Raw genomic sequence first — 22,063 nt, forward strand, 5'->3', positions numbered from 1 at the left:
CTGGTGAGCTCACATCTCCGCCCTGTTTACAGGAAATTCATTGTTTTTCTTTTTTTTTTTTTTTTGTCAAACGAGAGAACGGACTTCCTGTTGACTCTCGTCAGTCTCTCTCTCTCTCGCTCAGTCACCAGCGAGAGGGTTCGCCTTTTGTGTGTGTCCTCTCTCGCAAGCGCCGACCCACACCCGAAAAATAAGTCGTCTTTGCTGCCGCGAATGATTCGGTTGCCGAGACCTACGGCCGTGTCGTCGGACAGTTTGTTATTTTTTTTTCAGGACGGACGTTTGCCGCCAGCTCATTCGCCGAGCCCCGTTCGAGTCGCGCAACGAATCCAGGGGCGGCGCGGCCGCTGCGATTTCCGATTCGCAGAAGAACGTTGAGCGGGAATCCGAGTTTCCCCCCCGATTTCCTCCACCTGTTCCAGTGCTGGAGGCTATTAACCCCCCCCCCCCCTAGCCATGAATGCAGGCACATAGGGATACAGTAGGAAAATCTAAATTAAAACTTTAAAGCGCCGTTATTTAATTACCCCAATGGCAGTGGATTTGGGTGGGTGGGTGGGCGGGTGGGTGGTTGGGGGGGGGGGGGGGGGGGGGTGCACTGTGTGGGATTATTCTGTTTTTCAATTTCCTTGCGTCGCTGTGCTGAAGAGCAAGGGCCTCCTCCCCCCGGCCCCCCGCCCCCCCCCCCCCCCCGACCCCCACCGACGAACCGCTCGCAGATAAATGGCATTATGGTAAATTCCACTTAATGACAAATTTTTAATTTCGCGAACACGGCCCTCTTCTTTGGCGCACTGAATGGAGGCTAATTACGGCGAGATGCGAGGGAGAAATAACCCCTTCTCCCTCGTAGATAATGGCGCCAGAAATGTTGCAGATTAATGATGCTATTTATCTTTCTTTTTTTTTTTTTTTTTTTCTTCGCCCCCACATAATAATAACAATAACAATCATGAAAATTCTATCTTCCTCCGAGCCCGATAGCAGAGCTCCCCGAGGAAAATATTCATAAAAATGAAATTGAAGTCGCAACTCAATGGGTTTATTGAAATATTGTTCCTTTTTTCTTCGGCAAGAGAGAGAAAGGGGGGGGGGGGAGAGAGAGAGGGAGGGAGCGAGAGAGAGAGAATGAGGGGCAGAGGTAGAGTGCGTGAAAGATAGGGAGAATGAAGGGACGACAGGTATTGGTAGATGATGTGTGTGTGTGTGTGTGTGTGTGTGTGTGTATGCGCCTCTCACACTTGTACGTATGTCGACCGCATTGTGGGATTCTCTGGCACCTGTTTCCATTTATGTAAAGCGATGCGTATTAACATTCATTTACATGAAGATACATATTTAGAAAACGCACCACAGTTTTAAAAAGAGCATCGCTGTGGCTCCGCCTCCCCCTGCGTCTTCGTTAATGCCGTTGGACCACAGCTTCTCCCGGCCTGGTCTCTCTTCACAGTAATAACACGGCAGAGATGTACAGCTGTGTTCAGGTTTGTGTGCTCAGCTCAACCTCCCCCCCAACATGGCAGAAATGTGCAGCTGTGTTCAGTTTTGTGTGTTCAGCTCAACACCCCCCCCTCCCTCCCAACATGGCAGAAATGTGCAGCTGTGTTCAGTTTTGTGTGTTCAGCTCAACCCCCCCCCCCCACCCCCCCCCCAACATGGCAGAAATGTGCAGCTGTGTTCAGGTTTGTGTGCTCAGCTCAACCTCCCCCCAACATGGCAGAAATGTGCAGCTGTGTTCAGGTTTGTGTGTTCAGCTCAACACCCTAAACATGGCAGAAATTTTCAGCTGTGTTCAGGTTTGTGTGCTCAGCTCAACCTCCCCCCCAACATGGCAGAAATGTGCAGCTGTGTTCAGGTTTGTGTGTTCAGCTCAACCCCTCCACCCCAACATGGCAGAAATGTGCAGCCATGTTCAGGTTTGTGTGTTCAGCTCAACCCCTCCCCCCCAACATGGCAGAAATGTGCAGCCGTGTTCAGGTTTGTGTGCTCAGCTCAACCCCCCCCTCCAACATGGCAGAAATGTGCAGCTGTGTTCAGGTTTGTGTGTAAAGCTCAACCTCTCCCCCCCAACATGGCAGAAATGTGCAGCTGTGTTCAGGTTTGTGTGTTCAGCTCAACCCCCCCACCCTTATCCCCACAGGGCAGTGGTCCTAAGCGCTGCAGGCTAAACGTAGCGTCCCAGTCCAGGCCCTGCTCTGGGCTGTCAGGGCGCGGGGGGCCTTAATCAGATCAGGGCTGCATGCTTGTTAGCGGCGGTGTGAAATGGCATTACCAGCTCCCCGCGGGTCCCGCCGTCCGCCCCGCCCCAGAGAGACAGGAAGCGGCCTCTTGTTAAAGCATCCGCGTCGCCCCGGGTGTTGACGCGCGCGGGTCTCATCCTCTTCCTCACCCCCGCTCGCTCCTGCACCCAACCTTCCCTCACCTCACCCCACACTCAAAATACATACCCATTTACACACACATGCACACACACCACCCCCACATGGGAGGGCCGTGCAGTAGCTAGTTCGAAAGAAAAGTCAAATTTGGCGGGAAAGTGCCGCGGTACGGACGATTTACTTAAGCCGATAGACTAAGTTCGAGTCACCAGTGCCGACATGGCGGACCGTTTGACCTCCTGGGTTTTCAGAAGCCGGGCCCGGCCCGGAACGGACGTCCTTCGCCACGGCAACTCGCCGCGGTGGCGAGGTTTGACAGAACGACACACAGGAATTCGCCGAAGGACGCGTATAGGGAGCGTGAATAGACAACGAGGCCCGTGTCGACTCGAACCCGCAGAGACCGCGTCAACGTCGACGGCACCGCGGACGTGCCGTTGCCGCGCCGACGGGGGGGGTCGCGGGTCCGGCACACTGATTAGAGCGTGCCGTCGCCATGCCGCCACCATGCCGCGCCCTGCTGGGCGGTAATTGCCCGCCGCGGCGTGCCGTGTGGCGAGGGGGGTGGGGGGGGGGGGGTTTTGACGGGCGGGTCTGGCCACCTGCCCCCAGCTGCCAGGGAGGAGGGGAGGAGGAAAGGGGAGGGGGGGGACGGTCGCAAGATTCGGGCTTTCCTTGGGGCGTGCTCGTTCTGGCACCTAAAGCTTCCCCTCCCACCGCGGTGTCCCCCAAAACTCTGTCGCCGGCGTCCACTCGTCACCACCATCCCAAAAACTGTCAGGGTCTCAGGTCTGAGGGGCATGTGCTCAAAGAGAGAAACGCGTACACCAACCCAGAAAAACTGTTTCTTGACCCTCGGTTATCGTACAGAATATATTTAACCTAAGTGAATTAATGATAATTAATGACAACAAAAATAAAGCAAATATTACTTGTTTTTTTATTGAATCAAAGGAGCACCTCGGGCACTTGGGGCAAAAGGGGCGGGTGCTGTGGCTCCTGGAACTCCCCCATTGCACGTGCCCGCTCGCTCCACAGATACAGATTTGGGTGGGAGAGAGTGGCCCCCACCTGGACAGCGCAGGTGACCGCTCTCCTCCCCCCCGGCGTCCCTCTCGGGGCCAGGTCAGCCGGCGGCGGCGGCGGCGGCGGCGGGCCGCTTCCTGTCGGCAGCTCGGGCGGCTCTTGGCGCCGGCGCCCGATAGAGATATCAGCGTAATCCACCCGGCTCCGCTGGAGCGCCGTGGAAAAGAAAAAAAAAGAGGGGGGGGGAGAAAAACACAGTAAGCGGAGGGAGCATGAAATGAAACGGAATGTGGCGGTTTAATCCATAATGGGCCTGTAAATGAATCGATCGCGCCCTCGGCCGCGGCGGCGCCTCCCCTCCGCTCGGGCTAGCTCCGCCTGCTGCGCCCGCTTCCTCGGGGGGGGGGGGGGGGGCACCCCCGGCCTCGTCCGCGCGGGTCCTCGCGGCGCCCCCGGCGACCCCGCTGCTTCCCGTCGCGTGTCCCCCCCTCCCCCGGGGAGGCCGAAGGCCCGGCCCGAGCGCTACCTGAGCGAGGTGTTAGCGCTCTCACGCTAGCCTCGCAGAGCAGTCTAATCGTTAGCCGGTAGCCGTCCCCCCGGGGGCCCGGAAGATTCCGCGGTTACGGTTTAAGGTTAGCGGGGGGGGGTCAATGAAAAGCGGCTCAAGGAAAAACAGCCGTTGTCTCACAGGAGCGAGCTTGGCCGCTCCACCGCGTGGAGTAAATTGTAGCTCGAGCGGCCTAACCGGGCCGGCAAACAGAGACATATTTTACGCCAGAGGAAAAAATGCTTATCCTTGGCCTCCACTCGTCTTAATGCCTTTTGAATGCGGTCTACGTTCACAAATGTGAAGTAGTTCTTCGTCCTTTAACTTAAGAAGCAAAACTCTTGAATAGGGACACACGGTTACTGGATACAGCGATTACGATAATAATCAATTGTCGTTATCTCTTGGGTTCGGTGTTATTTTCAGTGAACGCCATAGTTTTGATAACCTTGGCGTTAGCCGCACACGCAAAGCTATAGTCAGGCACAAGAGCCATTTGAGTGAACTTTCCGGTCTGGTGGCCCTTTGCCTCGCAGAGCGTCGGTCCTCGGGGGACCGCTTCCACTTCCTGTTTTGCCCTTCAGGGTTTCGATCTCGACGCCGCGTCGCGGACCCGCGCCGAAGGACATGTGTAGCGACATGCCGCGGCGTTCCTTTTTCGACGGCGGCTCTCGACAGGACCGTCGAGCGGAAAAAACCGAGACCGTTTCGGGCCGCGCGGTCGTTCGCGTGTAAAAACCCGCTCCCTTTTCAAAAAGCCCTGCCATGTTCGGCTGGAGCGGCGCGCGTCTTCCCCCCGTAGTGTTTTTTAAAGAGAGAAAATGGCCGGGCTTTTCTTTCAAGGCCGAGATTCGCCAGTCAAAGGAGGCGGCCACAAATAGAACCGGCAGGGCGATGGTTGTCTGTGCTACGGCATAGTTTCCATCTCTGAGTGGTGAAAATATAGAAGATTATATTTAAATATAAAGTTAAATATAAGTTCGCTACGTAGTAGAAACGCACTTGACAAAGGTCGCTATAATATAATGATGAAATGGATAATGTGATATGATTGTGCTGTAACCTGTCTTGGGTAATACCATTTGAAGAGTATTTTTTCCATTTAATAAAGTTGAAATGATCAACATTCTCACGACATATAGTGAATTATTTATTTGGGACTGAAATTAGGTACTTTAGTATTGATCATCATGAATTTGGTTTTGATAGTGCGTGTGTGTTTTTAGAGGAGGGAGGGGGTTGTATGTGTGTATGTGTAATGCGTTCGTATATAAGTTTGTGGCTGTGTGTGTGTGTGTGTGTGTGTAGTGTTTTAGTATATATGATTGTGGCTGTGTATGTTTGTGCATGTGCAGTGTGTCAATACATACGGGTGACAAATTAAAGAAATACCTGTACTGCACGATATAATTAAGCAATTAATATACTATCATGCTCTGTGACATGTATAAAATGTCACATGCTGAGCAGGCCCAGTTGACCTCGATTTTGGATCAAGATGGTAAAAGGAAAAAAATCTAAGTGACTTTGAAAGAGGGCTCCTTATTGTGGCATGGGTGACAGGAGCTTCAGTCACAAAGACTGCTCAACTGGCTGGTGTTTCAATAGGAAGTGACACCTGCATGTAGATCTGTGGGAAAGCCATCAGTAAATAGGGTCGGAAATTGTCGAAAGTGCACGTTCAGTGACCGTGATGCTTGTGCATCAGTGCGGTGTGTAAGGGAAAACAGAAGAGCAACTGCTCAGATGACTAATAATGGCAGCGCAGGACGTGATCAGACCGCGTCAGCAAGAACAGTCCGTCGACAATTACGTAGCGAGGGATGTTATAGTAGGGTTGCAGTGCATAAACTCTCATTACAAAGACAAATGCACATGTGAGAGTTCAGTGGTGCAAAACCCTGGTCTGAAGAGATGTGAGGAAAAAAGTGATATGGTCAGATGAGTCATCCTTCACCATGTTCTCAACAAGTGGGTGACATGCATGTGTGGCGTATACCAAGAGAACAGTACAGGCCTGAATGCTTGACCCCTACAGTGAGGGGGTCCAGTGGCTCTGTTATGCGTTGGGGGGCATGTATGTGTATGTGCAGTATGTTAGTGTATGCATGTGTTAGCATATATGCATCCGTATATGCAGTGTGTTAGTATTTTAGCATGTATGTGCAGTGTGTTAGTATATATGTATGCGTATATGCAGTGTGTTAGTATATGCATGTGTACATGCAGTGTGTTAGTATATGCATGTGGGTATGCAGTGTGTTAGTATTTGTGTATGTGCAGTATGTTAGTATATGCATGTGTAGGCTATATGCAGGGTGTTAGTATATGCATATGTAGTGTGTTACTATACTGTACGCATGTGTATATGCAGTGTGTTATTATATGCATATATGCAGTGTGTTAGTATACTGTATGCATGCATGTTAGTATATGCATGTGTGTGAGTATATGCACGTGTGTATGCAGTGTATTAGCATACTATATGCATGTGTGTGCTAAGTGGGCACACTGTGATGATGCTGCTTTGCTGCTTTAGTTCCTGAGCAGGGCAGAGGGACAGAGGCGGTGTACTGTATGCGTATATGCAGTGTGTTAGTGTACTGTATGCGTATATGCAGTGTGTTAGCATATGTATGGGCAGTGTGTTAGTGTATGCATGTGTGTGGTAAGTGGGCACACTGTGGTGATGCTGCTTTGCTGGCTGTGGTTCCTGAGCAGGGCAGAGGGACAGAGGCGGTGTACTGTATGCGTATATGTGTGTTAGTGTACTGTATGTGTATATGCAGTGTGTTAGTATACTGTATGCGTATATGCAGTGTGTTAGTGTATGCATGTGTGTGGTAAGTGGGCACACTGTGGTGATGCTGCTTTGCTGGCTGTGGTTCCTGAGCAGGGCAGAGGGACAGAGGCGGTGTACTGTATGCGTATATGCAGTGTGTTAGTATACTGTATGCGTATATGCAGTGTGTTAGTGTAGTATATGCATGTGTGTGGTAAGTGGGCACACTGTGGTGATTCTGCTTTGCTGCTGCTCCTGAGCAGGGCAGAGGGACAGAGGCGGTGTACTGTATGCGTATATGTGTGTTAGTGTACTGTATGCGTATATGCGGTGTGTTAGTATACTGTGTGCATGTGTGTGGTAAGTGGGCACACTGTGGTGATGCTGCTTTGCTGGCTGTGGTTCCTGAGCAGGGCAGAGGGACAGAGGCGGTGTACTGTATGCGTATATGCAGTGTGTTAGTATACTGTATGCGTATATGTGTGTTAGTGTACTGTATGCGTATATGCGGTGTGTTAGTGTATGCATGTGTGTGGTAAGTGGGCACACTGTGGTGCTCTGCTGCTTTAGCTCCTGAGCAGGGCAGAGGGACAGAGGCGGTGTACTGTATGTGTATATGCTGTGTGTTAGTATACGGTATGCATATATGCAGTGTGTTAGCATATGTATGAGCAGTGTGTTAGTATATGCATGTGTGTGCTAAGTGGGCACACTGTGGTGATGCCGCTTTGCTGCTTTAGCTCGTGAGCAGGGCAGAGGGACAGAGGCGGTGTACTGTATGCGTATATGCAGTGTGTTAGTGTACTGTATGCGTATATGCTGTGTGTTAGTATAATGTATGCGTATATGCAGTGTGTTAGCATATGCATCGGCAGTGTGTTAGTTTATGCATGTGTGTGGTAAGTAGGCACACTGTGGTGATGCTGCTTTGCTGGCTGTGGTTCCTGAGCAGGGCAGAGGAACAGAGGCGGCGTACTGTATGTGTATATGCAGTGTGTTATAATTCTATATGCATGTGTGTGGTAAGTGGGCACACTGTGCTGCTGTTGCTTTGCTGGCTGTGGTTCCTGAGCAGGGCAGAGGGACAGAGGCGGTGTACTGTATGCGTATATGCAGTGTGTTAGTGTATGCATGTGTGTGGTAAGTGGGCACACTGTGGTGATGCTGCTTTGCTGGCTGTGGTTCCTGAGCAGGGCAGAGGGACAGAGGCGGTGTACTGTATGCGTATATGCAGTGTGTTAGTATACTGTATGCGTATATGCAGTGTGTTAGTGTACTGTATGTGTATATGCAGTGTGTTATAATTCTATATGCATGTGTGTGGTAAGTGGGCACACTGTGGTGCTGCTTTGCTGCTGCTCTGCTGCTTTAGCTCGTGAGCAGGGCAGAGGGACAGAGGCGGCGTACTGTACTGAGCGGGCCCCGGCTCCCCCGCGCTGTGTTTACCAGACTTTAATTAGATTAAGGCCTCTTCACTTGCCCTTTTCTTCGCCCCTCAAAGCCCCGCTAATGCGTTTGCTCCCTGGCCCATGTCCACGCTTTGTCGGTCCGTACATCGCCCTCCCTGACCCCCCGTGTTCCTCTCCTTTAGGGCTTTTCTCCTCCGCTCACCCCTTTCACCGGGGCTACACTGACCGGGCCTTTTCTTCTCCCCTCTGCCATTCTTTCCCCCCCTTTTCAAAAGGGGCTCCGAGTGCAGCCGTGTGTGCGAGGGCGAGCGGGGGCGAGCGGGCGAGAGAGAGAGCGGGGGCGCGAACGCCTGAGTGTGTGTGTGTGTGTGTTTGTGTGTGTGTGTGTGTCTGTGTGTGTGTGTGTGAGAGTATGTGTTTCTGCGTGTGTTTTTGTGTGTCCATATCTATATGCATGTACGTGTGTGTGTGTGTGTGTGAGCATGTGAGTGAGCGTGTGTGTGAGTGTGTATGTGTGTTTCTGTGTCCATTTATATATGTATGTGCATTTGTGTGTGTGTGTGTGCATGTGTGTGTTTGTGTGCGTGTGTGTGTGAATTTGTGACGTCATGTCATGTACAATGCTGTGCGTACTCCACAGTGGTTTTCCACACACAGTGACACAGCCACTTTGTATAGTACAGCCTCTGCAAACCTTTTTGGGCTCCAGTTTTAAAAAGAGGGTTAATGTAAGGTGTGACGCTGTCAACAGGACGCGTAATGGGTAATACAGATCAGGCATGTTTGTAAATGGATTCAAACTCACCTTGGCTCATGGTTTCAAAACCACTGGTGAATAAACTGAAGTTTGTGACTGGCATTCCTGCTCTCATAAATACAATTCAAAATGAAATATCTAAACCCCTCCTTCATACATACTCCATTTCAGTCATGCTACTGACAATCTAAAAAGCTTCTAAAAAGATTTGGACTTTTCTGTGTATTACATTTCTTTGTTGACACTTTATTGAAGATAATTCTGATCTTCTGACAGAGTGTTAAATGAGATTATTGCCAGAAGTAACATTTTTGATGTGTCATTTCACTTCCTTATGAAAAGATACTGCTTTTATGTTCTAAAGTGCTGCGTTTTAGACTTATACCATCTCATTGAATCCTTTAGGATCCACAAAAATATTACTTGCTGAAAGCTTGTCACAAACAAACTTATAATTTTACAATAATACAGTTTTTAACAATAATAATAATAATACAGCCCTAACATTCCAAAATCAAAATGCACTCTATCCCTCTTGCTATCCTTTTAGCTTTATCCCTCTATCCCTTTATTTGAATTACAATTTAGAATATGTTTAATAATCTGAAATTTCAATCACACTGCATATATTATCGTACGCATTATGCATTGTATCTGTACATGCTTTGTTCTTAATGTCATCATTTCTATGATGTAATTTTTTTTTTTTTTGGTTATATCACCATTCAAACAGTTCATTTGGTGCTGGAGCCTGTTCTGTGCCTGTTTAACCAGGAGGGGATTAAAGACACTGAGCCGTAGGGTCAGCGGACTTCCTCCCCGCACACACACACGCACACACACACACGCACACACACGAGGGTCCAAACCCGACGAGCCGGGCCCCCCCCCCCCCCCCCCCCCGCCCCCCCGGCGCCCATTGTTATGTATAGGCTTGCTAATCCCGGCGTGTCTCGGCGCTATCAAACATCACCTCTTCTGGGGGCAGCCTGTCCCCTCTTCCGCTTTCTTTGTGGGGGGAGTGGCCTTAATGGGAGAAGTCAACAGGGCCGCACAAAGAGGCGATTGGGGCGGCTGTTTAATCGGGGTCAGCAGGGGAGGGGCGGGGGGGGGGGGGTAGAGGAGGGGGGTGGGGGGTGGTGGGGGGGGTGAAAGGGCCGGCCTCGGCGGGGGGCTTTGATGTGTTTCGGGGCGCAGATGCTTCTCTCACCCCCCCCACCCCTCACCCCCCCCCCCCCCCCCCAGGACCAGCCAGGCGCAGTGAGCCCGTCCGCCCCGGGACAGGGTGAGGCCGCGTGGTTACACTTGAGGGGGGTTGTCAGGGGAGACGGGCGAGAGAGGCTAACATAAGCTTTGTGTGTGTGTGTTTCTGTGCATATGATTGTGTGTGCGTGTGCCTCTGCGCGTCCATATTTATGTATGTATGTATGTACGTATGTGCTTGTGTGTGTGTGTGTATGCATTTGTTTGTGTGTGTGTGTGTGTGTGTGTGTGTGTGCATTTGTTTGTGTGTGTGTGTGTGTGTGTGTGTGTGTGTGTGCATTTGTTTGTGTGTGTGTGTGTGTGTGCGTGTGTGCTTCTATCTGTCCATATGTATATGCATGTACATGTGTGCTTGTGTGTGTGTGCGTATGTTTGTGTGTGTGTGTGCGTGCGTGTCTGTGTGTATGCACATGCAGTCCCTGTGTATGGGTTTTGTTTGCATTTCGGTGCTCATGTATCCATGCCTTTGTATAAGAGTTAATTTCCTTGTGTAGGTTGCTATATATGTATGCATATAGTTATGTTTGTGTTCCCGACTCCGTGTTGCAAGCCCTTACTGTACTGTAGGGGGAAAACACCTACAATACTTTCTGCTTTTGCATTTGAGTTCTGTTGTTCGTTCTCTTTTCCATCTTTTCAAGCTAACACGCATCGTTCTCTCCGTCTCCATCGGTCTGTCTTCCCATCGTCCTCTCTGCCTGGCTCGCTGCGATTGGAGAACGCTCCTTCGCGCTGAACGGGCGCGGAGAAATGATGTGTTCTCGGCGCGTGGTGACGGGAGTCAATGCCGCCGTATTTAATCAGACTCACCGGAGCCGTAATCTAATTGTGCGGCGGTCTCGTCGGGCCGAGTGAATTACGAAAGCGTTAATGTGTGCCTTCCGACGGCTTCCTCCTCTCTCTCCAGCGGTGAGGGTGACCTCTGGAGGGTTATTCGCGAAAAAGAAGAGGCGCAGAAGTCGACGCTTTCCCTTCGAGAGGAGGAGGAGCGGTTCTTTTTTCTTCGTTCTTCTGCAGTTTTGAGAGAAGAGATTTCTTCCTCTCCTCTTTATTTCTCCTCCTCTGATATTTCTCTCCTCTCTCTCTCTCTCACTCTCACTCTCTCTCTCTCTCTCTCTCGCTCTCTCCCAGGAGAGCCGGTGTTCATGGTTAATTAGCCACACGTACACAGCCGTTCTGTTGTCGCTGGTGCCTGGGACATCAGGCTCCCGGAAACCAGCTTTTCTCCCGTTCAGGCTATTAGTCAGCCCGAATTCATTAGCTGTTCTTCGCTCTGGCACCGCTGACGAACTGGCACTCCCCCCCCCCACCACCCCCCCCGCCGCCCCCCCTTTTTTTACAGTCCTATTTTCCTTCTTTTCATGAGTCCCCCGTTCTATTAATTAGCGTACCTATGAGACAGACAGGTAGCATCTGTCGTGTTTACTCTCTGCTCCCTTCCCTCTCTCTCTCTCATCTCTCTCTATTTATCTCTCTGCGCATCTCTCTCTCTCTCTCTCTGTCTTCCTCTCGCCAGAGGATTCGTTTACCCCAACTGTGTATTGCGAGAGGAGACAGTTCTGGGTTTCCACGTCCTCTTGGTTGCATGCCCCTTTAAGTTGCCCTTTGGATATAATAGTATGTAACATTATATACTGCACAGATATACAGTACCTTGATAATATTAAGGTTAGTGTTTGTCAGCAGTGCCCAGGGGTCACCTTGAATGGAACGCTTTCAAGCGCTGCCGGACGAACTTGCGCACATAAGGCAGCCTCAACCGATCAGCCGTTACACGGTAGCATGCGCCGAGTGGGCGGAGCCTGGCGGTTCAGGCGCCTCGGTTCCAGCCAGGATCCAAAATGGCCACCCTTTCCTGTCACGAGCCTGGGTCCAGTACAGACTTATCCATTGACCTAACGGCAGAGGCACCACCAGTGTTTTGGATGTTGCAAGAAAATCTCATGCTTGAATTGCAAGCTGTTTTCAGGAACCGACGGATGCTCTAAAGATCGCAAGGTTGGTGAGATGTGTGGCACAGTCCGTAGTGCAACTTACTCCCGTACAAATCCTCTCGTGAGGCTTGGGTGGTTCAATCCCCTGCCATGGAACCTTCTGAGCTTCTCCATCTGTTATTGTCTCTGCTTTCTCTCTTCGTTAGTTTGTCATGCTTACAAAGGGCCTCTGGACCGTGTTTCATTGTGCAATGCTGCCACCAGTGTCAAGTAAATTGTCCATTCCCTACACTGAAAAAAAGTCATTTTTACAGTAAAATACTGGGGACTGGGTTGCCAGAAATTTTCCTTATGAATCACTGTAACAATATGTTAAACATACAGTAGCCGGCTGTATATCTCAGAAATGCAAAATGTATTATGGCGTTTCTCCATAAATAATATAATTATTTACATTTTGGCAGTTTACAATTTTGTACCTTCACTATTTAACGGACTTCCAGTGTAAAATTTGCAGACGTTTTTTTTTTTTTTTTTAACGGTGTAGCAAAAAGGCTATGTTGTTGTGTGATTCCCTGCCACATATTTGACCGCATATTGCTGTCAAACCAAAACCCCCCCTGTCCAAACCCTGTTTTCTGTTGTGTAGACTTCAGCAGGCCCTGTTCTTCACAGTATAGCGCTCGCTCACACAGAGCCGCATTCACTAGATGCTCAAAGTGCACGGCGTGAGCCGTTTTCTTGGACAGGATATGGAAAATGGCGTCATGCAATCGGGGCCGTTCTCCTCTGTCTCTCAGATGGCTCCTTCCTGTTGTCGTTCGCTGTCTATTCATCCTCACACATTTCAGACCGAGAGTTCATCCTCTGCTGGTACCATACCCCCCCCCCCCCCCCGCCACCCCCCATCCACCACCCAAACTTCAGTGAGGAGGGGCGCATTAAATGAACGTTTCCTTTCCTTTGTGATGAGGCTCTATAGAGAGAGCCCCAGAACCCCTCCTGATACAGGGCATGACAGTTGTTCCCCCCCCCCCCCCCTCCTCCCCCTTTTTCCCTCCAGCGGCCTATTGGCAAGACAAGCTCTAGTTCACACGATTGTTTCTGAGGCCAACCCCCTAGCACACATGCACCTAATATGCACATACGCACGCGCACACATACACACACACACACACACATATGCATATGAGTTCCCATGCTAACGCTAGCACGCATGCATTACAAAGACACGCGTGCACGTATGTATACAAAAACCCACACATAAACACACAAGCTCGGATACTTACATGCACAGACACCTACATGCGCTCACGCACATTCACGCACACACACACACAAACACTTCATCCTTCTCACTCCCCACAGCATCCCGTAAAGCATCTCGTTTTTTTCCTGAATAACTGTATTGTATTGTATTGTATTGTAATTATCCAGCTACATAAATGCATTCATATATCTTATGTGTAAATGTATTATCAGCCTCCAAAAGGCCTTATGACCGCAATGGTGACTGTTTAAAATCACATAATCTGTCGGTCTCTTCTTGCTGCATGTGCCATTTGCCACACTCTACGCAAGCGGCCTCATATGAACTCCCGGCTTTGCCTTGGTGTTGCAGAATGCATGCGGTCTTGCCATTTATTGACTTGCATCTCCATCGAATGACCTTTTACGGCATACAAAGCAGGCCGTGTCAAATAATCTATGCCGGCAACATTTATCTGTAATTCCCTCCAGAAAAGCTTACTCTCTTCACCACGTTTTCCCCGCTGAGGTTTAAGACTCTACAGATTATTTGCTGAGGAGCTGGCTGCGTTCATCTCTCTGACAGTCAATCGAGGCCTCAGAGGGATAGTTCACTTTGTGGGGTATTTTTTGATGTTATTTCAGTTTCAGTCTACGGTTTTTGATTGGCCCAGGCTATTTTTTGCATACCCTGAAGGATATTTTAGATATTCACAGAGAGCTTCTGGATCCTGCTGGTTTTACAATGGCTTTTGTCGAGGAATTGTGGGGTTCATGTCCTAAAGCAAGAAAAATACACTTCGAGAAACTCAAAAGCAGCGTGCACAGAATTTGCGCTACTTAAACCACACATATACTTTGGTGAGATGGATTCCAAGAGACTGCTGCTGGTCTTCCATACAGTTTCCTTTCAAGCAGAGGTAATGTAACAGTGTTTGGGGTGGCCCAGGCCTTTGATGTGGCGAATAAGGTGCCAGTTCTGACTGCAAATTGTGACTTACCTCACGTGATTAACCTCCGATGTATTTTGTTTTAACAGAAGATGGAAACAATGCTCACGACTGGACAGTTTCTGAGAAGGACATGGAGGTATTTTCAATCTTTCCTGGCTCTGAGTTAGATTGCACATGCCACAGGTCATGGTATATGGTATCTGACCAAAGTCAAACTGATTTTTGTCTCTGGTCTTTAGGCTCAGATTGGCAGCCGATGCCCCTCCCTGCAACGTGCATACCGCTACTACAACGCCACCAAGAGCGTCGCATGCCAGAACTGCAGGAAGACTGGCCATTTCTCCAGGGACTGCCCTGTTCCAAAGGTACAGTATACAAAGCGAAAATGGGTTGGAATTTAACCTGAGATGGGTACAATTTTGTACCTTCACTATTTAACAGACTTTCAGTGTAAAATTTGCAGACGTTTTTTTTTTGCCACAGGTCATGGTATATAGTATCTGACCAAATTAACCTGAGACCACTGAGAAACTGCAACCACAAATTGAAGATCATGTGACCCTTGGGTCTGAGGCTGTTTAAACAAGACTACAAAACACCCATGCACAAACACATACGATCAAAACCGATTTTGTGCTGCTTCCCAATAAACAGTATGAATAAAAATGATCTAAAAGCTGATTGTATATCTGCTGTAAATTTCTGATATTTTTGAGTATTGGAAGGAACCTGAAAGTTATTTACTGACAATTTTCAAATAAAGTCCAACTGCCAAGATATGAAATTTTAGGGGAAAGGTTTGTTCTGAACTGAAAAATAATGTGAAAATGCATGAATTGACAGTATCGCTTGTAACATACGATAGCTATACTAAAAAAGAAGCTACTCTCCTTTTGTCTCAAATCTAACCATTTATAAAACCAGCAGTTGAACTTTTTTTTTCTGTTAGCTTTTCCAAACGTCTCCTTTTCATTCTTCAGTGATCCGCCATGTTTATCATCTCAAATAAATGTTTTGTTCTCCCATCTATATTTAATACTATTGACTTAAATTCTTTAGTCATGCCAATTCACTGTATTTACCTTAAGAATAAGGCACTTGATAAGGCATAATTGCATACGCTCCTTTCAGTTTCATACCTAGTTTGGTTAGCCGGTCCTACCACCAACTCTGTGGTTCATATCTCTAATGTTCTACAATATTTGAAAATGAAACCCAGGACAAACCAAGCTTGCACCAGTATTTTGACACACTAATATTTGGGCACACCAAGCTCCCAGCAATGTCTCTGACAGTGGTTTGGAGACTGGTTTGGCGAATGGAGAGTGGTAGTCATTGGTGAGGCCAACAAAACACTTTCCCTGGGTTTATTTTTCAATGAACTGTGGGCACCTCTTATAGCACCCCCTGCTATGAAGCTTTGTCTGGCTCTCCTGTGTGCAGAAGCGTCCGTCCTGCTTGCTGTGTGGGGACGAGGGGCACCTCCAGCACGCCTGCTCCCACAGATACTGCCCCAACTGCTGCCTGCCCGGCCACGGGTTCGAGGACTGCCTGGAGCTGGCCTACTGGCACAAGCGCTGCCACCGCTGCGGCGTGACCGGCCACTTCCACGACGTGAGTCCCGCCCGTAGGCCGTAGGAAAAAATGTGGACCAAGTCACTGTGATGTCACCCATTGACTCTCCCAGGGTTTGGTGAAAAGTGCTTTGAAGCCCCAGAAATGCCGCTTGTGGGTGCCGCCATGTTGCACGAATTGGAGGCAGAGACTGCGCAGTAGGGAAAAGGGGGACCCTTATATGGGCGTGAAGTTCGGCCAAGTCCCGGTCGTCCACTAAGCTCGTGAGATACAGTGATTCAGCAGTGACACAAACTGTCCCTGATTCATCCAAAAAAAAATTTAAGTTTTGTCCAAATAACACTTAACAAACAGGCACATGGGAAGACTTTAGACAAAGAAAAGGCACTTATTGTGACCGCAGGTTCTTGTGGGGAAAAGTTATTGACTTCGTATTTTTACCATATTGTTACCATTGACTTGCATTGAAACCGGTGGCTGAAAACACCTATACTGGAGCCAGTCGCACTTGCGCTAGTGAGCAACGTCTCTCAGCAAGTCCAGGAAGCGAGCTTTTTGGAAACGCGGCCCGGTTTCGGCCGCTCGGCCCCGCCCCGGCCAGCTCCAGGAGGGGGACGTAGCCGCCCTGCGCCCGCGCCCGCGCCCGCGCCCGCGCCCGCCGCCGACGTCCCCTCCCTCGCCCGCCGAGCCGCCGCTTAATTGACTGTAATGCCTGACCCCGAGGTCAATTACGATTGTGTAAAAATGTAATTGATATAGTCGATCAATTACGGCCCAGTTATGTCTCCGCCATGCTTGATATTTTACAAGTAAGCGGGCGCGGGAGCAGCCGAAGGGTGATTTTAATGACTGCCAATGACAATTACAGAACCCGTGTCCCCGATGCCTCAGTGTTTATTACATTTTAATGTAACTGTAATCACTTACACATAATTACGATTCCGACTGAAAACACCGCTTCGAGCTTATCCGCCCTTATTATAATTGTATAAGGTCTGCATCGGGGTGGCCCCGTGCGATTCAGACAACGGCGCGCAGCACTGTAGGTACGAACGTCTGTACTGTAGGTGTGAACGTGTTTTTCAACGGTCCCTGCGATTACAGTATGGAGCGCCGGCTCTGTACGAGGGACTGCTTGTGTTGTCTCTGTGTTTGAGGATCTTAATCTTTCCTTTTTCTGAGTATCTATCTGCGCATAATGTCTCAGTGTATGCATATTTTTGTGTCTGTTTGAGACATAGTGTCGGAGTGTCTCTTTGTGGGAATGTTCGTGCTGTTGTTCTGACTGTGTATGTGTGTTTGCGTTGTCTTTCTTTGTACTAGTGTGCAGTGTGAATCCCTGTATGAGACATTTTTACAGTATGTTTGACAGTTTTCTCTGCTGTCTGTAGTGCTCTCTCTCTCTCTCTCTCTTTCTCACACACACACACAGACTCTCTCTCTGTCTCTCTCCCTCTCACGCACACACACTCTCTGTCTCTCTCTCTGACACACACACTCTCTCTCTCTCTCGCACACACACATTCTCTCTCTATCTCTCTCTCTCTCTCACATACACACACTCTCTCTCTCTCTCTCTCTCCCTCTCCCTCTCTCTCCCTCTCTCTCTCTCTCTCTCCCTCTCTCTCTCTCTCTCTCTCTCTCAGAGTGTATGGCGGGTGGCAGCAGGGCTCCTGTCCCCAGGGCCAGCTCTGTCTCTCATTAAGACAGGCGGTGTGCAGTCCCCGCGTGTCACGTGCTCCGTGTTCCGCGCGCTCCGCTTGTCAGCCCCGACGTACCCGCACCCCGATGTCAGTCTGAGGGTGGGGGGGCTGGGGGGGTGCGGGGGGCGAGCAGGTTGGGGGGTTCTTTTCAAGGATTTGACAAGACAAGCTCTTAAATGGTGTGGGTCGCAGTCTGCCCTGTCTGTCACTTCACACACCAGCTCTATCTTTTCTCTCTCTCTCTCTCTCTCTGTCCCTGAGTCTCTCTTCGGCTTCATTCTGCCTCATCTCGCTCCTCTTTTACCCCAACCGTCCCATCCTTCCTCCTTTCCTGTCTCTCCCTCGATTCCTCTTCCAGCGTCTTTCTCTCCTCCGTCCTCCCTCCTGTTTTCCCGCTCTACCCTCCATTCCCCTGCTCCTCTGTTCATACACTGCTACTTGTCTTGTTTTACCCTTTACCTCCCACCTTTGGCAATCTCCTTAAACTGCAGTACCACACTCAATTAAATTAAACATGTCTTCTCTCTCTCTGCCTCGTCTCCTTCAGCTGTGCCGTCACCTCTGCGCCCCCCCCCCCCTTACTATTCTCAGTCTCTGTTCAGTTCAGTTCAGTATACTTATTAGCACGGAAGAACACTTTGCGAATACTGTATTGCCGAAGAATAGTATACAAGTATTAGATGGACAAAAATTATGACAGGCAACCTACGTACATGTCTTACTGGCATTGTAATCACATGAATGGTAACTATAACAGTAATACATACTGTATTGTAAGCAAATTTACAGTACATACCTGACTGTTGTGTTTAATATAATATTTTAGAGCCACTTATGCATTTATTATGAGTCATACTGGAAGTCAATGTAAATGCATGATTAAGGTGACTGCTGCCTAAACAGACCAAGGGTGAGCTGACAGGCTTGGGAAATCACCTTGGTGTGCCATGGAAATTTGTCCTCTAGCAATCGTCATTCCAGAATCTTTTTTATATATAGCATCTTTGTTAGCTGATGACTGCCAGACCTTCCCTGAGTCTGTTAAACATTAGATGGGTAGAATAAAAGAGCCCACATAGGTCTGACATAATTTATTATTCACTTTTCAGAAATGAAAGGGAGCACATCTGATATATTCTAAAAACATCTATGCAAATAAATTTGTGAAGCTTATACATAGATGCTTTGATACAAGGAGTGTATGGTTCGCTTGTAAATTAAGTTTGACATACAGTTTTCAAATTAGGCCAAGATTGTAAATACAAGAGAGAGAACTATTTCTTTGCCTTCTGAAGAGTTTATTTTATTCTCTCAGTGCAGACTCAAGCAGTTTGAGGAAGCTACTGTCAGTCCCATGTGATCTGTGCTTCTTGTACTGTAAAAAAAGGTAATTAGTCCCTAAGAATTACAGTCCTGGAGCGGCCGGGTTGATATCTATTGGTCCATAGGGATATTCTTTTGTATTAGCAGTGTGATTTTACAGAATTTTGAATAAAGGAGTTTAACTGAATGTCTTCCATCTTAGTAGAGAGTAGAGTGAGAAAGCCGCACTTTTAGCTTCTTTGTATCACAGCAGGCTGGATGGCACTGCCAGCATTTTAGACAAAATTCTGATGTGAATGTATTTTACAAAATATTTTGGTTGTACAGAAAAGAGGTCATCATAACTCGGGTGTATTTTTGGTGGTGTGTTCTAGAATAAAGCATTTTCTGCTTTCCTGGGTTTGGTGCTTTTTCAAGAGATGTGAATTTCTTTTTTCATTTTCTGCCAGAGCCCAGTTGTGGCAGTATTGCTCCAGCAGTTTCAGTAGGTGACATCTTCTAAGCTGTCTGCTCAGATAAGGATTGTATCTTGTGCGTTGCCAATGTGCAATGTTTTGTTTTGCACCCATTTTAGATATGCACTGAATAAGTTACATATTTGTCTATCACTGATTGGCTGAATTTTGTAATATATGCCTTTGTAACAGACTTAGTTGAATGCTTGCTTTGGTGTATTCTGACAGAATCACCTGGGCAGTGTACTGAGGCACTGACATTCTGGTTTGAGGAGCAGATAGCAGTATAGATTAAGTCATGCTTCCATTTTGAACCCACACCCCTTTGGCACACATGTTTTGACATGGCTATTTTAATTCTGGCTGGGACAAATTAAAATAGTCATGTATTTACTTTTAAAAGGTTTTAATCGTTTAGGCAAATACAGGTATGAGCTTCAATGGCAGACGATTTCTCCTTGACTAATAATGCTTGAATTTATCATCAGCAGCAGTGATAAGCAGCAACAACAAAAATGGTGAAAATTTAGCATTCTGTAGTGTGGCCTATTCATATTTGTGAAAACAGGAAATAAAATAGACGTAAGCATTAGTCTCACTGTCAGAGTAATATAGCATTATACATTAATTGTTCCGTATAGTATTTGTATTTGTATGAGAAATACATTGATAGTTGAATGTTAGAAGAATGACATAAACACAAACTATGACCTAAGTAGGCACACACAGAAAGAGAGAACAAAGAGACATAATGCACACATGCAGAATCAAATTGTCAGTCTTCTGCATGGGTGTTACCAATGAATGAGACTGCCCATTTGGCATTAGTATATATTTTTTTAAATAAAGATGCAAGCACTTTGCATTCACAGCTGCATACTGCATGTTACATACATAACACAGTTTCCTAGAAGGTAAAATTTGTGCAGTATCGCATCTGGGCAATTTCTTCTCTGAAATGCCTCACAATGTATACTGATATCCTGATATCTACTGACATAAACTGCAACCTTTAGTCAGAATGCTTATGCATGATGTTATACTATAGTATGTTACATTCAGTTCTTCCCATATTAAGTTCTCGAAAAGGAACGCAGTTGAATCTTTAATTATTATTCTCTGCAGTTTTGAATTAGCCATTTACTATTAGTTCACTTAATTTTAAAGAGATATTTATGCATATCCGAGTCAGTGACAGATAAGGTTTTCAAAAGAGCAACACTTTTAGAAGTGAATATAATTAAGAACTTTTTACCTATGCGTTGTTTGATTCATTGCAAAAATCACAAGAAAAAACCCCCTCCCCTCAAAAAAATGTTATATGGCGTAACCTTAAATATTAGATTTTGTTTTTGCTGTAAATGTGTACCATTTAAGTAATTTGAAATTATAGGAAATTATAAATCGTGTAGTTTTATGGCTTTACAAAGTGACTTAATTTTTGATGATTTTAAAATGCAATTTCCTGCTGGGAAATTAGAACGAGACTGTAGACTGATATTCCTTCTGTCAGCAGAACAACGTTATTATGTCTTTACACCATTTGACTGTGGCTATTACACACCGAATGGCATACTGTATGTAATTCCACAATGTTGAACTGGTGTTCAGTTTTTTAGTCAGATGGCACAGACACACACACACACTCACACATACACACACACACACACACACGCACACACACACACACACACACACACACACTTTTGTTTGTAATTCTCTGAACAATTCTCTGAACAAGAATGCTGTAAGCATTGTGTTGGTCACACACACATCACATTATGAGATCCAGTAAACCCACTCTATTCATTTTCTGTTGATAAAACTAAATGAAATTTCATAAACAGGGTCTTGCCCTTAAGTCTGAATATTTAGGAGGCATTATTGAGTGGTGCCCCTAGGAATGGGAGGGGGACCTTTGTGTGAGTAACTCTCCAGCAGAAAAGCCATGCAGGGAGATACACAGTGCTCCCCATATTCTGACTCATCCTCATCAGTGTCGTAGAGATATAAAACAGACACATCGCATATCTTACATTCAGCACCCACATATACATACAGAAGATGTATTTTGTGTATAAAGTTAGTAAATAGATTACCAAAAATAATGAGTGATGTTCACTATTGTCCGTATATGTAGCCATAGACATGTGATGGTGCAACTGCTTTTTTATGCTTACCATTTATGATCATTTTGGTTATATGTATTTCCTTGTGTAAGAGGCAATTTCCTGTCACGTATGCAAAGTCATAGAACTAAACTTAATTGTGTACAGTTAGCATTTACATGAAATTAAAGTTTCAAAGTTTTAAAATATTCTGGTATTCTCACACATTTTCAGAGATTACACTGAATTACATGGAATTTAAATTTTGGGGGGTTGAAAGATGATGCAGAAAACTACTGGCCAGTGAGGATCTGTATTAAGAATATCTCATCTCGTATGTGTGTGTTTCTACCTTTCCAGCATGCCTCCCTGTAGACATTTGTCTCTCTTCTTAATCTCAAGAACCATATATTCTGCTATGCTGAAACCTAGACTAAAAGGGACGTTCTGTAAAAATGAAATAAATCATAATTTAGAAAATATTTTCACTGCAGCGTGTTCTTGTCATCCAACATTATGTCATAAATTTTTTTTCCTGCTGGGTCTCAGGGGGATATGTTATATGTACAGCATATACACCCAATCTGTCCTTTTAAAAAATA

General features: G+C 47.2%; 1 protein-coding gene across 1 annotated transcript in view; it reads left to right on the forward strand.

Annotated features, from left to right (window-relative positions):
- LOC118231233 (zinc finger CCHC domain-containing protein 7-like) overlaps positions 1 to 22,063 on the forward strand; it is a 92,672-nt gene that overhangs the window by 32,272 nt on the left and 38,337 nt on the right. The window contains exons 3-5 of the mRNA XM_035424876.1: positions 14,384 to 14,433; positions 14,537 to 14,662; positions 15,741 to 15,911. Coding sequence (XP_035280767.1) covers positions 14,384 to 14,433; positions 14,537 to 14,662; positions 15,741 to 15,911 — 347 coding nt within the window. The remainder of the gene's footprint in view (positions 1 to 14,383; positions 14,434 to 14,536; positions 14,663 to 15,740; positions 15,912 to 22,063) is intronic.

The sequence above is a fragment of the Anguilla anguilla genome, chromosome 7 (assembly GCF_013347855.1).
Source record: "Anguilla anguilla isolate fAngAng1 chromosome 7, fAngAng1.pri, whole genome shotgun sequence".
Taxonomy (NCBI): Eukaryota; Metazoa; Chordata; class Actinopteri; order Anguilliformes; family Anguillidae; genus Anguilla; species Anguilla anguilla.